This window comes from Macrobrachium nipponense, chromosome 36 (genome assembly GCF_015104395.2).
Source record: "Macrobrachium nipponense isolate FS-2020 chromosome 36, ASM1510439v2, whole genome shotgun sequence".
In the NCBI taxonomy this organism is placed as follows: Eukaryota; Metazoa; Arthropoda; class Malacostraca; order Decapoda; family Palaemonidae; genus Macrobrachium; species Macrobrachium nipponense.
In genome coordinates, this window is record NC_087220.1 from 57,419,509 (window position 1) to 57,435,709 (window position 16,201).

The 16,201-nt window shown below is 37.7% G+C and overlaps 1 protein-coding gene across 1 annotated transcript in view; it reads left to right on the top strand.

Moving 5' to 3' along the window:
• LOC135203351 (gonadotropin-releasing hormone receptor-like) overlaps nt 1-13,498 on the top strand; it is a 15,792-nt gene extending 2,294 nt beyond the window's left edge. Inside the window, exons 2-8 of the mRNA XM_064233090.1 lie at nt 2,458-3,624; nt 4,578-4,674; nt 5,945-6,172; nt 7,968-8,160; nt 9,091-9,229; nt 9,906-10,091; nt 12,083-13,498. Coding sequence (XP_064089160.1) covers nt 3,011-3,624; nt 4,578-4,674; nt 5,945-6,172; nt 7,968-8,160; nt 9,091-9,229; nt 9,906-10,091; nt 12,083-12,236 — 1,611 coding nt within the window. The 5' untranslated portion in view covers nt 2,458-3,010 and the 3' untranslated portion in view covers nt 12,237-13,498. The remainder of the gene's footprint in view (nt 1-2,457; nt 3,625-4,577; nt 4,675-5,944; nt 6,173-7,967; nt 8,161-9,090; nt 9,230-9,905; nt 10,092-12,082) is intronic.
• Nucleotides 13,499-16,201: the final 2,703 nt, after the last annotated feature.

The following is a 16,201-nucleotide window of genomic DNA, read 5'->3' on the forward strand; positions in this document are numbered from 1 at the left end:
TATATATATATATATATGTGTGTGTGTGTGTGTGTATATATATATGGTATTGGTATTAATTTATCTATTTATTTACATTCTTATTTCCCAATTCATTAACTCTCTCTCTCTCTCTCTCTCTCTCTCTCTCTCTCTCTCTCTCTCTCTCTCTCTCTCTCGAGTTTTTAGCCCAGAATACCTCCCCAAATTAACTCACTAATAATTTAAAAGCATGCAACATAGAATATAATGAGAGAGAGAGAGAGAGAGAGAGAGAGAGAGAGAGAGAGAGAGAGACGGTGAATTTTGTCGATAATTGATAAACCATGACGTTACACATAATAATTAGCCCTGATAATCTCAGTTTCTTAAAGATAACAATATAGCGATTATAATTAAATGCACGATTATGTAATTATATGATTATCAACGTAATCATATTGCTTTTTACGGCGCTGTACAGAGGAGATTATGGTGGACTGAAATCATGCTACTATAGAAATAGAATGCCTATTTTATTATTATTATTTTCTATATATCACATCCTTACCATTTTACAGACGCGTCATTATTATTATTATTATTATTATTATTATTATTATTATTATTATTATTAATTTTATTCTTTATTATTTTTCCAGATACCAAAACCACCAAAATATTGATTTGGACAATGCACAAAAATTATGTGATGGAACTGACTGATTGTGATACTACCTCCCAATCTGAGAGAGAGAGAGAGAGAGAGAGAGAGAGAGAGAGAGAGAGAGAGAGAGAGAGAGAGGTTAAACCAAGTCACTGAACCTTAGCGTTAGCGGAAAAATCGGATCTGTGAGGAAAGCTACCAAGTAGTAATAAGACGATTTCACAGTTCCGCAGTCCTCCCTTGGTGCCGTTTAGGGCGAGAGGACAAAAATATTATTATTTATTATTATTATTATTATTATTATTATTATTATTATTATTATTATTATTATTATTAGCAATTTATACACATTGGATAAAATGTATATATATACTTATATATACATATACATATGCATAATATTTTATGTACTATATATATATGTATGTATATATATTTGTGTATATATATTTATATATATATATATATATATCATATATATATATATATATATATATATATATATATATATATATATATATATATATAAAGCGAATCCCACAGGAAAATGATAATCAGAAATCCTAGCGCTTTCGTCTTTTACTAAGACATTCTTAGTAAAGACGAAAGCGCTTCTATTTTCTGACAATCATTTTCCTGTGGGGATTCGCTTATATATATATATATATATATATATATATATATATATATATATATATATATATATACATATATCTATATATATATATATATATATATATATATATATATATAGTATTGAGAGAGAGAGAGAGAGAGAGAGAGAGAGAGAGAGAGAGAGAGAAGAGCGGGAGATTCCATCACCAGATAATTCTTGATAGTAAACGTACAAAAAAAGAACAAATACACTTACAAATACACACTCAAGTACACTTCAGAGTGTATTGATTCTGAGTAAACCTCATAATTATGGCTTTTTCTAGGATTATACATTTACTGGGAAATCATCTGAATTATATAGCTAATCTTACTCATATAACGCTCCATAACTAATTGACCATATATGTTTAAATTACTTTTAATGTACTAAGTTTTCAGTCAAGCGTATTGTTGTATGATTTTTTCTCTATATATTGTATTTAAATGGGTGATGTATGAATGTACATATATCTTCAAATAAATTTTTGTATTAAAATATATTTTTATAATAATGTACGTACGTGCGTATGTGTGTGTGTATAATGTTTTTCCAGTGTATATATATATCTATAACCGTAATGTATTTGGTCCCAGTTGCGTATGTGAAAAAAACTTCCCAAGTATGTATGTATGTATGTATGTATGTTTACAATTATTCTTTCCAATTCACAGATATGCGTATAGGTAGGTAATCAACTTCCAAAATAAATATGTATATAAATAGTTTTTCCTAGTTGTGTATGCATGCAGTCAGTTTTTAATAATTATGAATGTACGTATGTATGTATGCTTATATTTATATATGCACTGAAGGTTTGGTATTTGGTGCAATATCTAATTTATACCAAAGCTGATTAAACCCGAATTCTGTTTGTATAATACGATTAGAACTGTAAGCCTTCTGGCTAAATGTAAATATTTGATTCTCTCTCCTCTCTCTCTCTCTATCTCTCTCTCTCTCTCTCTCTCTCTCTCTCTCTCCTTAGTCCACTGAAGGTTGCCACCAGATTTACAGATATTCAAATAATAATAATAATAATAATAATAATAATAATAATAATAATAATAATAATAATAATAATAATAATAATAATAATAATTATAATAATAATGATAATAATAATAATAATAATAATAATAACGAATGTTAAAGTTATAATGCTTTTTCTTTGCAGTTTACCTGAGAGAATCTGAGAACAGCTGGAGTCTGAGACAGACTGAGGGAGAATATATTTACAGACTTCAAGCCGAGAATGATATTAAGCTGATGAAAACCCTACGGGAGGAGTAAACTGAAGCTGAAAAAAGAAACAGCTTAGTGGGTTCTAGGTGAGAAAGAAAAAGATTGTAAATACGATCCCATACTATTACTGAGACCTTGAGATTTTGTGACGTGATTCGGTTCGCCTTGTTGACAACTGAAATGGATATCAGTTTGTGGTCTTGACACGAATAAAAAAAATATCTCCAGTTTGTAACGCCAGAGTGACAGAAACCTATGAAAATGGAGATTGCGTTCGTAGATGAAGCTGAAATAATTGGTGTTTAGTTAAAAGACAAGTGAACGTAACGGTTTCGGGGTCAGTGAAACTAACTCAATAAATCTTTAATGTGGTTCGATATCAATCAACAACAACGGTCGTTAGCGTTAATGAAATAACGGCGCTTGACATAAATCACTTTCGGTTTTGGAAATAACGACTGGAACCTGGAAATATCTCGTCCAGAATGAAACAGACGCAACATGAATCTGTCTCCCCGACTTTCTCATCAGCTCTTTCTCCCTTTTCATCGATAACTTCCAGAATGCGTGGGTCTTCTATGTCCATTTCCACCGAGGGGAAACTCGAGTACCTCGGAGGAGCAGGAGGCTTCCAGGGGCCCCAGACCGAATTCCAGAGGGGCTTCCAGGAGGGATTCCTGGGGGAACTCCACGGTCCTCAGCAGAGCCCGGGGTACTTCGAAGGCTTCCGGAACCAGCACCAGCAACAACAACAGACCTTCGTTCCAGGCGACAGATACGGCCTGCAAAAGGTTATCAGCCTCCTCCCGGCGGAGGAGCTGATCGATCTGACTATGATGACGACGCCCTCCTCATCATTGTCGTCTTCCACGTCCTCGGGATCAGTCCAAGCTGCTGCCGTCAGGGACGGGTTCCTCAGCCCAAGCAGCGCTGTCAACTTGACCGAGAATTACGACCTCGTCAACGAGAGCCTCCTGGCGAAGGCGATGCCGAAGGAGATGATCTTCAACGAGTCGCACATCATCACCATCAGCACCTACTCGTGCCTGATGGTGCTCTCCGCCCTCGGGAACATCTCCGTCCTCAAGTCCATAGCCTCGTGAGTTCCCCTGAGGAGTCCTTTGAAGGATTATGTCAATAATGTCACGTTCCTCGACTCGGGAAGGTTCCCACTTTGCGTAATGGCTTCTTCTTACTTCCTGCTTGTCTGTCTGTCTGTCTGTGTGTGTCTGTCTCTCTGTCTGTCTCCTGGCGTAGGTTGTGGTCTGGGAACGTCTCTCTCTCTCTCTCTCTCTCTCTCTCTGCGTGTGTGGGTTTCGTATAATAATATTGATATTGTAGGCTTGCCAACAATACAAAGGTATAGCAGTTCTGCTAAATAGGGTTGGCTATTGTTTGGAATATCTCCTATTATTGTTATTGTTACAGTCTTTTGTCTGGCGTCGCATTCGCTATTATTATTATTATTATTATTATTATTATTATTATTATTATTATTATTATTATTATTATCCATATACGTAAAATAGAAGAGAGAGAGAGAAGATATTGACAAGTATATAGTAAGCCTCTCTCTCTTTTTCTCTCGCCATCTGCAATAGAGATAGAAATAACTTCATTTTAATCTATCTAAACTCACGTATGAAACATAAACTCTCTCTCTCCTCTGCTCTCAACACCTCTCGTCTGCTCATCTCTCTCTCCTCTCTCTCCCCCTGTGTCTCCTCATTCAGTCCTCTTCCCTGTGTCTCTCCAGTTGCAGTAGAGATAGAAATTGCTTCATTTTAATACATTTAAACTCACGTCTGAAGCATGAGCGGTCTCTCTCTCTCTCTCTCTCTCTCTCTCTCTCTCTCTCTCTCTCTCTCTCTCAAAGAACCTCTCTCTTTCTCTCTCAAAGTATCTCTCTCTTTCTCACCCTCAAAGCCTCTCTCTCTCTCTCTCTCCAGTTGCAATAGAGATAGAAATAGCTTCATTTTAACCTATTTAAACTCACGTCTGAAACAAACTCTCTCTCCTTTTCTCTCTCAAAGACTATCTCTCTCTCTCCAGGCACCGGAAGAGAACCTCGGCATCACGAGTGTCTCTCATGATAATGCACCTGACAATCGCTGATCTGCTGGTCACATTTCTCCTCATGCCCTTGGAGGTGAGTAGCAGCACCCGACAAGCCACCTTTTCTCGGTATTTATTTTTCGTAGCCATTTCTTATGAATATGACATAGATATATTTCCTAGCCTGTAGAATTACTGTGGCAAAGGGAAACCGGTTGTGTTTATAGCAATTTTATCTTCAAAGACTCTACAGAATTACAAAAATTATTGGTAATAGTTTTTTTTGTAGAATCTAAGCAATATGGAATATAACATACATACATTTTCTGGCCTGTAGAATTCTGTAGAAAAGGAAAACTAAGTATATCTACAGCAAATTTTTTAACCTTAAAGACACTGCAGAGCTACAAAAGCCTTGTGAAGGATTTTTTTTTTTTTGTAGAATCTAAACAGTATATATTATATATTATATATTATAACGGGTGAACGTGTTATACGAAATAATGTAAGAGAAAATAATATACTTTTCTCTCATTCTCTTTACAAAAATGAGAGAGAGATGAGATATAGTTATCTCTTTTCTCTCATAAACCTTATAAAAAGAGACAATAGCGATAAGAAATAGCTCTTTATTTAGTTATTTTTTAGGAATGTCCACAGTAATGGAGAATAATTATTCTTGGCTGCAAAAATTAAGAAGGAAATGAAAATGGAAATAGCCATATATTAATATTCTCTCTCTCTCTCTCTCTCTCTCTCTCTCTCTCTCTCTCTCTCTCTCTCTCTCTCTCTCTCTCTCTCTCTCTCCTTTGAGGATATGAATATGCACATTCATTCAAATGTAAAAGTGAATGGGCGAGACTGGCATTGATTAGATCTCTCTCTCTCTCTCTCTCTCCTCTCTCTCTTTCTCTCTCTCTCTCTCTGAACATACACTTTTAAATATATTCTGCATAGGAACGAGGCATATATTGGATATATTCTCCTTCTCTCTCTCCTTTAGCAGCCACGTGCCTCATGCCTCTCTCTCTTCTCCTCTCTCTCTCTCTCTCTCCTTTCTCTCTCCTTTAGCAGCCCCGTGCCACATGCAATCAGATAATGGAGTCGGCCACATAGAGCCATTTCAAAATGCCAATTTTTCAGTCGAGCCCAAAAAGGAGAAAATAATAATGATAATATGATGATCTTACCTTACCTTACAGACCTTACAGTTCGTTCGGGTTGCCCCAAGTCCCTCAGTGTGAGGCACCTCTAATGTCTACCAGAGAGTTGCTAGTACATGATCATGATGGAGATTATAATAATGATGATGATGAAATCAATCACATTTCATCTCTTCCCATTTCCTTCCCTCCCGCCCGCAGATCGGATGGGCGTGGACCGTCTCCTGGGAGGCGGGCGACCTGGCCTGCCGCGTCTTAGCCTTCTTCCGCACCTTCGGCGTCTTCCTCAGCGGGTTCCTCCTGGTGGTCATCAGCATCGACAGGTACCACGCCGTCCTCAGGCCCCTGACCGTTACGGAGGCCAAGAGGAGAGTCCGGATCATGCTAGGCGTGGCGTGGGCGGCGTCCGTAGCGTTTTCGATGCCGCAGGTGAGTCAGTGAGGAAGAGAGAGTCAGACACGCCACCACCCAGGGAGAGGGTTAGGTTAGGTTTTGGTTGCGTGTGGTTAGTGTGTGCGTTTGTTTTGTTCTCTCTCTCTCACTCTCTCTCTCTCTCTCTCTCTCATTGTTGATTAATGATCATATTTTCATTCTCTCACTCTCACTCTTTGTAGAATAATTATTATATTTCCATTTTCTCTCTCTCTCTCTCTGCCTCTGTCTCTCTCTCTCTCTCTCTCTCTCTCTCTCTCTCACACACACACACACACACACACTCACTCTATCTCTCTCTCTCCCCACCAAACGAAATGTTTAATGATATATGTATATATATATATATATATATATATATATATATATATATATATATATATATAGTAGACATAGAGAGAGAGAGAGAGAGAGAAAGAGAGAAAAGAGAGAGAGGAGAGAGAGAGCCCACCATAGGGCAAGCAAGCTGGCCCAAAAATATTTTTGTTTATATAAATACAAATATACATAGTTATTTAGTTTATGTATACACAGAGAGAGAGAGAGAGAGAGAGAGAGAGAGAGAGAGAGAGAGAAATTCCTGTCTAAGTCGCATTAAATGTCACACGGCAGCAGCTGATTCCAGAATTCCGCAAATTTATATATATATATGTATTTTCAATTCCCACCGTCGCGTTCCGAGTTGTAATCCGTAGGAATCAAGTGCCTGGGGAGCAATTAAGGCCTTGTAATACCTCCGGTGGGACTGAGAGAGAGAGAGAGAGAGAGAGAGAGAGAGAGAGAAGAGAGAGAGAGAGAGAGAGAGATGAGTGAGAGCCTTCCGTGAATTTGACATTTTTTGTCTTCAATTTCTGCTCCACATTTTATTCATTCGTTCTCTTTCCCTTTCTAGATTAATGCTCTCTCTCTCTCTCTCTCTCTCTCTCTCTCTCTCTCTCTCTCTCTCTCTCTCTCTCTCTCTCTTTTCTCTTTTTCTCTCAACACCGATCGACCTTAACAATACAACCACTGAACTGTGGTATTCAGCTCTTATTTCAAGAGGTAAAATAATTGCCAATCATCATTATTATTATTATTATTATTTATACAAATATTATCTTTTTTATTTTCTATTTATTTATTTTTTTCTATCACAGTGCTCCAATTCGACTGGTGGTATTTTATAGTGTGGAGTTCCGGGTTGCATCCTGCCTCCTCCTCCTCCTCCTTATTATTATTATTATTATTATTATTATTATTATTATTATTATTTTATTATTATTATTATTATTATTAATTAGTTTATTATTATTATTATTATTATTATTGTTAAAAAAATCCTCATAGTAGCACGAGTCTTCAAATGCAGAAACAAATCCACAGTCATCTAAACGTACATATATGTAAAAAAAAACTTTAAGATAGCTATCCTTAAAGTTTTAGATTTGAATATATGTACATTTACATAAGTGTGGATTTGTTTCTCCATTATTATTATTATTATTATTATTATTATATATATTTTATTATATTATTTATTATTATTATTATCATTATTATTATTATTATTATTATTATTATTATTATTATTATCATCATTATTATTTGGGGAAAGGTAAACAACTGATACGGAAGAAGAATAAAGGAAGATGGGTTGACAAACAAACAAATATTTGCTTAAGAAAACGACAAAAACGAAAGACAAACTTCGCACTGCATTAGACGTTCAGTGACCAAACAATGGCAGGATTTGAATAACTGAATAACACCAACGTTATTGACATCATTTCTCTCCCCCCAAAAACCATCACAGATGTTCATCTTCCACGTCGAGGCCCACCCAGAGTTCCCCTGGTTCCAGCAGTGCGTCACCTTCAACAGCTTCCCCTCGCCCACCTACGAACTGGTGTACATAGTCGCTGGCTTCGTGGCTATGTACGCCCTGCCCCTGACGACCATAGTCATCTGCTACGGCTCCATCGTCATCGTCCTCTACAGGAAAGATGGTGAGAGAGAGAGAGAGAGAGAGAGAGAGAGAGAGAGAGAGAGAGAAGAGAATCTTTTTAAATTAGGCCTCATTGGAACTCATTCCCGCTCAAGAAAAGTCGATTAAAAGGTACTATGCTGTTCTGTTGGGTCTATTGGTTTCTGGAGGGGTGGGTGGGAGCTTGGGAAAGGGCGGGTGGGTGGGGCATGGCGGGGGGAGATGAGGGCGGTGGATCAAAGAAAAAGAGACAGACGACACCATCTGACCTTTCCTTTGTAACCGAAAAACATTCGACCACTACAGAAGAATTTATTGAATGGAGAATTTCATGAAAAACTGAAATGCAAAAAAAAAAAAAATAAATGCTATGTACACTATTGTTTTTTCATTTTTTTAGAGCACGATTTAATTCTTTATAGAAATTTTTCTCAAAAGTTTTTATCCAATTTTCAAAGCGTTTGATCTTTTTCAATTTGACTTCTGAAATGGAAACAGGAAATGTTTATTTGTCAAAGAAGCTGAGTCATATATATGTAGATTTTTTCTGGTTTATATTTCAATTATACTTGTTTGCTTGTTTTTCTAAATTGTAATGAAGAGATTCACTAAAATTCTTTGTTAATCTGCAACTCTCTGCTTCAGTCTGACTTCTCTTGACATTTCTTGACCTCTCCTGACCTTCTTGGCCTTTCCCGGACTCTCCTAATCTTTCCTAACATCTCCCGACATTTCTTGACCTCTCCTGACCTTCCTTGACGTCTCCTAACCTTTCTTGACGTTTCTAGACCTCCCCTGACATTTCTTGACCTCTCCTGGCCTTTCTTGACCTCTCATGACTTCTTCTGACCTCTCTTGATCTCCCATGACCTTTCTGGACTTTGTTTGACCTCTACTGATCTATTTTGACCTCTTTTGACCTTTCATAACTTGGTCTTACCTCTATTTGCAGTGATATCCCGTGATGGGCCAGCGGACGAGAGACGGGCCCCGTCTTTAGGACGGGCAAAAACGAGAACCCTTCACATGACCCTGATTATTGTGATGGTGTTCTTCCTGTGCTGGACCCCTTACAACATCATGAGTCTATGGTGAGTCTTCACGAGTCTGTGTCGAGTCTAGTGGAGTCTTTGTTGGTTCACCGTGAGTCTGAAGATGAGAATGAGAGTTTTGAGTCAGCAGTCACCACTCAAACGCGGTTTTTTGTGAATCTATGCTGAGTCTACCTGATTAGTCTACGCGAGTCTGTGTTGAGTCTCCCTGAGTCTGAAGACTGGGATGAGGGCTTTGGGTGTAAGATAAAAAACACAACTTTTCAGTAGAGCTTATGAAGTTGGGTGGTGTATGAATCTATGCCAAGAGTCTCCCTAGGGCTAAGGGGAGTACCTATAAGTGCTTGATGGGTGTAGGAGTGAGTCTACATTCGTTTTCATGAGATAGGGATGAGCTTTGGTAGTCTGTAGAGAAAGTCTAGGATAAATTGCTGAGGAACCTATACCTGAAGTTTGGTCGAGTCTATAGTGAATGTGAGTCTTGGTGAGCATAATGGAGATACCTTTATGCTTGCTAAGGTTTGTGGCTGAGTAATCTATACATGTTATCTACCTGAGTCTAACGATTAATCTAAACATCGATCTACCTGAGTCTAACGATAAATCTAAACAACTTCATTTCACTCGTCTACACATTCAGGCACTTCCATGCAGAAGTCTCCATGGCTTCTAGACTGTGAAATAACTTCTTCTCTTCACTCGTCTCCCCCTACAGGTATTTCATAGACCGCAAGAGCGCTCAGAGGGTCGATCCCCGGGTCCAGGCGGCGCTGTTCATCTTCGCCGTGGCCAACTCGACGGTGAACCCCTTGGTCTACGGGTACTTCAACGTCCGCAGGGGCTCCAAGAGCCACAGCATGAAGCAGGAGTGGCGGATGAAGAGGATCGTTTACAAGCCTCCGTGAGTACTGTACTACTGTTCTCCTAGTAAACAAACTCTTCTTCTTCTGTCTAGTGTTGTCTGGGAATTTAGGTCCATTTCCTGAGCTACGATTAGATACAGGCTTCATAGGCCTTGTTTTTGGTGCAGATTTTGTGAAATATTCGTCATATATGCCCACAGGAAGACCCCAGGGGCTTAGGGTAACTCGTGATAAGTCTAGTAAACAAACTCTTCTTCTTCTGTCCAGTGTTGTCTGGGAATTTAGGTCCATTTCTTGAGCCACTATTAGTTCCAGACTTCCTATTCAAAGCAGATATTTGGGGGAAATTCGTAAAAATAAGCCCATATGAGGTTTTAGGTCAGTTTCTTCAAAGACACAATTAGGTACAAGCTTCATAGGCCTTGTTTTTGGTGCAGATTTTCTGAAATATTCGTCAAATGAGTCCACTCGAAGACGCCAGGAGCTTAGAGTAACTCGTGATAAGTCTAGTAAACAAACTCTTCTTCTGTCCAGTGTCGTCTGAGAATTTAGGTGCAAAGACAGTCAGGTCGAGAATTCATAGTGAACAAACCCTTCTTCTCTTTGGTACATAATTTGTGAAATTCATCAAATAAGTCCACTTCAGGAGCTCGTAGCAAATCACGACGGCTTAATAAACGAAGAATCAAATGCGTAGAAGACAAATTACCCCGGAAACATATTCTGAAGGCGACTGGAGTCTCGGAAGTTATATCAATATGAAATGTTTTCCTCGTCTTGACGTTATTGCGCTAATGAGTCGTCTTGTCCCTTAGGTTATTTTGCTAAAGAGAAATGTTTGTTTCCGGGGTAATTTGATTCGTTTGTCAGTCTATACCGTAGGGCAGGAAGGGCCTATAAAACTGATATACTAAGACCAACAGTACGACTTTAAACCGTTGACGAAAACCTCATCGTATTCATTAATGTTAGTATGAATTTATTTCGTTTTCCTGATGTTTAGAGCTGCCTTTTTCTTGCCACTTTCTAAGAACATATACTGCCACAAACACACGTACTAACACCTCTCCTTAGGACACTTAAACAAACACACACTCACACACACACACATACACAGGCCTCTTATAAGCGTCCAAATACTTCCCACGCACGAAGGTGCTTTGTCCATCAGTAAGGAAAATATAGATACAGTGCCTTCCATTTACGGTTTATATCAAGAAAAAGAAAGCCATGTACTGTAGGATTATCTGGAGAAAGATGTGAGAGGGCGGATACGAATGGCTAAAAAGAATGTCAGCCGATGGGTTACTAAGCAGCTTCAAGCAAGATCCGGAAAGAGGAACAGTGTGTGTGTGGTGAGGTTGTGGATGTAAATCTCTAGTACCTTATGTAAACAGCTGAGTGGGGTTTGGATATAATCATCTATCTGTCTGTCTGTCTGTTTATATATCTGTCTACCTGCCTATCTACGTACATACATATACGAAGATAAAAGACCCATAAAACATTATTTTAACGTTGCAACCATATAATTCGCGCACTTCCTTCAGTGCTCCTGATCGCTGGTAAAATATGGACATAGGATTTCTTACAAGAGTATATATACAAAAACATGTAGGTGTGACAGTAAGATATATACATTTGATTCAATTTCAGTAAGGTTCATCTTATAAACCAAATAATATCTCTGGTTAACATCAACTGATAAACATACACACAGACTAAAAAAGTTGTTAAGATTCCCTATTCCAGCATATTCAACTCTAAACATATTTCCCCAGATTTACTTAAACTATTTCTCTCTCTCTCTCTCTCTCTCTCTCTCTCTCTCTCTCTCTCTCTCTCTCTCTCTCTCTCTCTCTCTCTCTCTCTCTCTCTAACATCATTTCCCAAGGTTTATTTAAACTATTACTGAAACTTATCTCTCTCTCACGATGTCTCCTCGGCTGGATTAACAAGTCTTTGAGACGTCCTAATCCTTGTAACTCCTTGTAACTCACTCTTTCTCTCTCTTCACCACCACCAGCAGATTTCGACAGCACATGCGCGGATGCCTTTGCAACCCCGTCAGGAGCTCCTCCAGTGACCTCCCCTGCCATCACCATCTGTACCCTCCGGAGAGGCACGTCTTCCGGGGACCTCGTTATCCTCTGCATGCGGAGAATCGCTACCTGGACATATAGAGAGACGCCTCTGACTTTCTGGAATAAAGGGGCATTCCAGTTCCCAGGGGCTGGAAGACTGAAGAAGGCATTTCCAGTGCTGGGTGGGACATTGATCTTGTGGAATAACTCCTGGTGTCACAGTAGAAAAAAGGGCATTCCAGTTTCCACATCCTGGAAGATTGAAGAAGGCATTTCCAGCGGTGGGTGGGACATTGATCTAGTGGAATAACTTCTTGTGTCACAATAGAAAAAAAGACCATTCCAGTTTCCACATCCTGGAAGATTGAAGAAGGCCTTTCCAGTGATTGGTGGGATATTCTACTGCATTTGGTGCCACAATAGGAAAGGGCTTTCTTTTTTCCAGGTCCTGGAAGATCGAAAACCTTTCCAGTGCTTATTAGGACATTCCACTGCATTTGGTGCCCCAATAGGAAAAGGGCATTCCAGTTTCCAGATCCTGGAAGATTGGAGAGGGCCTTTCCAGTGCTTGGTGGGACATTCCACTGGATTTTGTGCCCTAAAAGGAAAAGGGCATTCCTGTTTCCAGATCTTGGAAGATTGAAGTGGGCCTTTCCAGTGCTGCGTAGGATATTGACGTTATGGAATCAGTTCTAGTGTCACACTAGGAAAAGGGGCATTCCAGTTTCCAGGAGCTGGAAGATCGAAGAAGATCGAAGATCTTTCCAGTGAATGTGATGAAAAGGGGCATTCCAGTTTCCAGGAACTGGAAGATCGAAGATGATTGTAGAAGGCCTTTTCAGTGGTTGACAGAACATTCAACTGCATTTGATTCTACGATAGTAAAAGGGAATTTCAGGTTCCTTGTACTTGGAAGACTGAGGAAGGCATTTCCAGGGCTGTGTGGGACACTCTAGTGCATGAAAATAAAAGTAATTCGTGCTGACGCCATGTGACGCCACTGAAGATATCCTTTGAACAGCAGTCACTAAAACTCCAGAGCTCGCAGACGATCCAAGTACCTATACGCTGGTAACTGGAACTTCTGGAAAGTAATTCGTATTGCTGGAACACAGAAATGTATTCTACGTCCCACGAAGGGAACGAGTGATGGGAACTTCCATTAAATGCCATATCAGTGGGAACAAACTTGAGTTGCAAAGGGCTATATAGTGATTTTTATGAATATTAAAACCTTCCACGATCTACTTGGAAAATAGATTAGTTTGCCCCTCGCAGTGAAGAAATGCATAGAAAACGGATGGATGATTTTGACGAAGATGTACCTGAGATAAATTTAATAGTCTGTGTGTTCGTTTCGTCTTTGCAAATTGTTTATTATAATTATTGTTATATTATTATTATTATTATTATATTATTATTATTATATACAGGGTGTCCAGAAAGTCCCAGTACCATTACAGGCAATAAATACTTGTAATGGTACTGGGACTTTATGGACACCCTGTATATGTGTATATGTATATATACATATATATATATATATATATATATATATATATATATATATATATATATATATATATTTCAACTCACTGGATCACGTTTTCCATAACCTTTTCCAGCCGAATTCCAGGAAGTCTGTCACTGATGATTATTATTCCAGGTACTTGCTAATCAAGCGAGCCGAGAGCTATTACAGCAGTAGGTATTCAGGACAGCACCCACCCCCCCCACCCCCCCAGGTACCAGGGACAGAGCTGGCAATGAAACTGTAACATTGAATCTATGGTGCTTTTGGTGAATTGTGCTTCGATATAAAAATATCTCGTCATACGGCGCCTGTTGCTTTGAAGCCCTGGAACAGGGGAATACTGGTAGCCAGTTCGATGATTCCGTGCCTGGTACCTGTTACGGGTGCTAAAATTTTAAACTGGACTTGTGAACCAGGTACCAAACTGGGAGCATGGTAATTATAAACAGGTAATCATTCGTGTGAGTGAAATAAACACTGTGTATATGATATATATATATGAAATAAATATATAAATATATACGCATATATATATATATATTATATATATATATATATATATATATATATATATAGTATATATATATATATATATATATATATATACATATATATAATATATATATATATATATATATATATATATATATATATATTAGTGAACAAATGATTTCTATAAAACAATATAATTATGTCTATTTCTATACCAAAAAATAAAAATAAAAATATGCTGGTACGAGATATCTATGTATATATAAATATATAAATATATATATATATATTATATTATATATATATATATATATATATATATATATATAAAGGTAAGATTCAACATTATCTCAAATAAATATATCAAAAAACAAAAAGTATATATATATGACACTATTTTCATATCTGCGTGAAATGTCCACCGTCTGAAATAATCCACATGGGCCTACCCAGGCCTAATAATTTAATAAAACCATAACACTGTGTATGTGTGTACTCAAGTTTCACTGTAATAAAATCATTTTGCATAAAGCCTAAGGTTTTCATTATCCACTGTCAATATTCTTAAAGGATTTTATGTATAAAATTCTCGACAGAAATGTATTTGGAAATAGGGTTGAGTATTGGTACAGAATAGGTACATGGTCTTCCGTGAGAGAGAGAGAGAGAGAGAGAGAGAGAGAGAGAGAGAGAGAGAGAGAGAGAGAGAGAATCAATTGTCTGATATGGAGACGTTTTAAAATTGCAAATATTCTTTACAAATTCTCTGCTACAGGACATAGGAATGAAAGATTCGCAAAATACATTTCCAAAATAGGTCAGGTGATGGACGACGTCTTACAATAAGTCTCTCCAGGACTGTCTGGTAACCTCTCAATTGTTATTTTTTTAATTATCTCTATTTTCTTTCGTTCATCTTGCTCTAATTGGTTTTCTTCAATTCATTTTTATACCAGGTAAAAAAAATTGTCAGATGGTAAAGTACTCTATAACGAGGAGTTTTTCCCCGAGAGACAAAAAATATACATAAAAATGAAAATAATACTATTTCTTGTCTTGTTTACCAAGAAGACTGACGACAAATCAGGGGAAGAAGTGTTTCTCTCTCTCTCTCTAAATTGTGTCACCATCTGTCTCTCACTTTCTGAATCCAAAAACTATACTCTCTCCCTCTCTTATAAAGAAGATAGGTTCGTTCGAGAAGAACTTCTTCATAGCTCTCACATATATCTATAACCTTCGTGACAACGTATTTAGTTTTGATTAAGCAAGAAGACGTTATCCATCTTGACGAGTCACCCCTCTAAAACCCAATCGAATCCCGTTTTCTATGAGACGCCTGATTTTCAGAACGGAAGTTCAAAGCCCTTAGAATTAGAAGCATACGCGAGAGAGAGAGAGAGAGAGAGAGAGAGAGAGAGAGTATTTGAATTTCAGTTTTTTTAAACTTTCTTTTTATAATAAATACTATTCAGTTCAGGAAGTCGAGAGAGAGAGAGAGAGAGTTTTTTAGACTGAAAAAGACACCATAGGTGTACCAAATAAGAGAGAGAGAGAGAGAGAGAGAGAGAGAGAGAGAGAGAACCATGATTGGCCTCGACTGGTTTTCAATCATTTCGAAAAGCTGAATGCTCCCTTCAGGGCGCGTGCTGGTTTTTTGCAACCTGATTCCCGATTCCCGGGAATCTGGAATGTCGTATTAATTAGATTTGCTCATTTTGTGAAGCACTGTCGACCTGTGTTAGAGGTGGGTCCGTGGTTATTAGTTTCAGCATCTAGTTTGTTCTGAGAGTCAAATCAAATCAAAATCAAATCAAAATCAAAAACTTTATTTCCATTTTACGATGGTTTTTCTACATATTGTTAAAAATGTATACATTATGAGTTAAAAATATAGACAATAAATGAGAAGTACAAAATGGTTAAATTACTGACAAGACTTCTTAGAACTTAAAATCTTAAAAATATCAGATCTTAAAATCTGCAGAACCTAAAATCTAAAAAATCTGAATACAATGTAGTATATTAATGACAACCA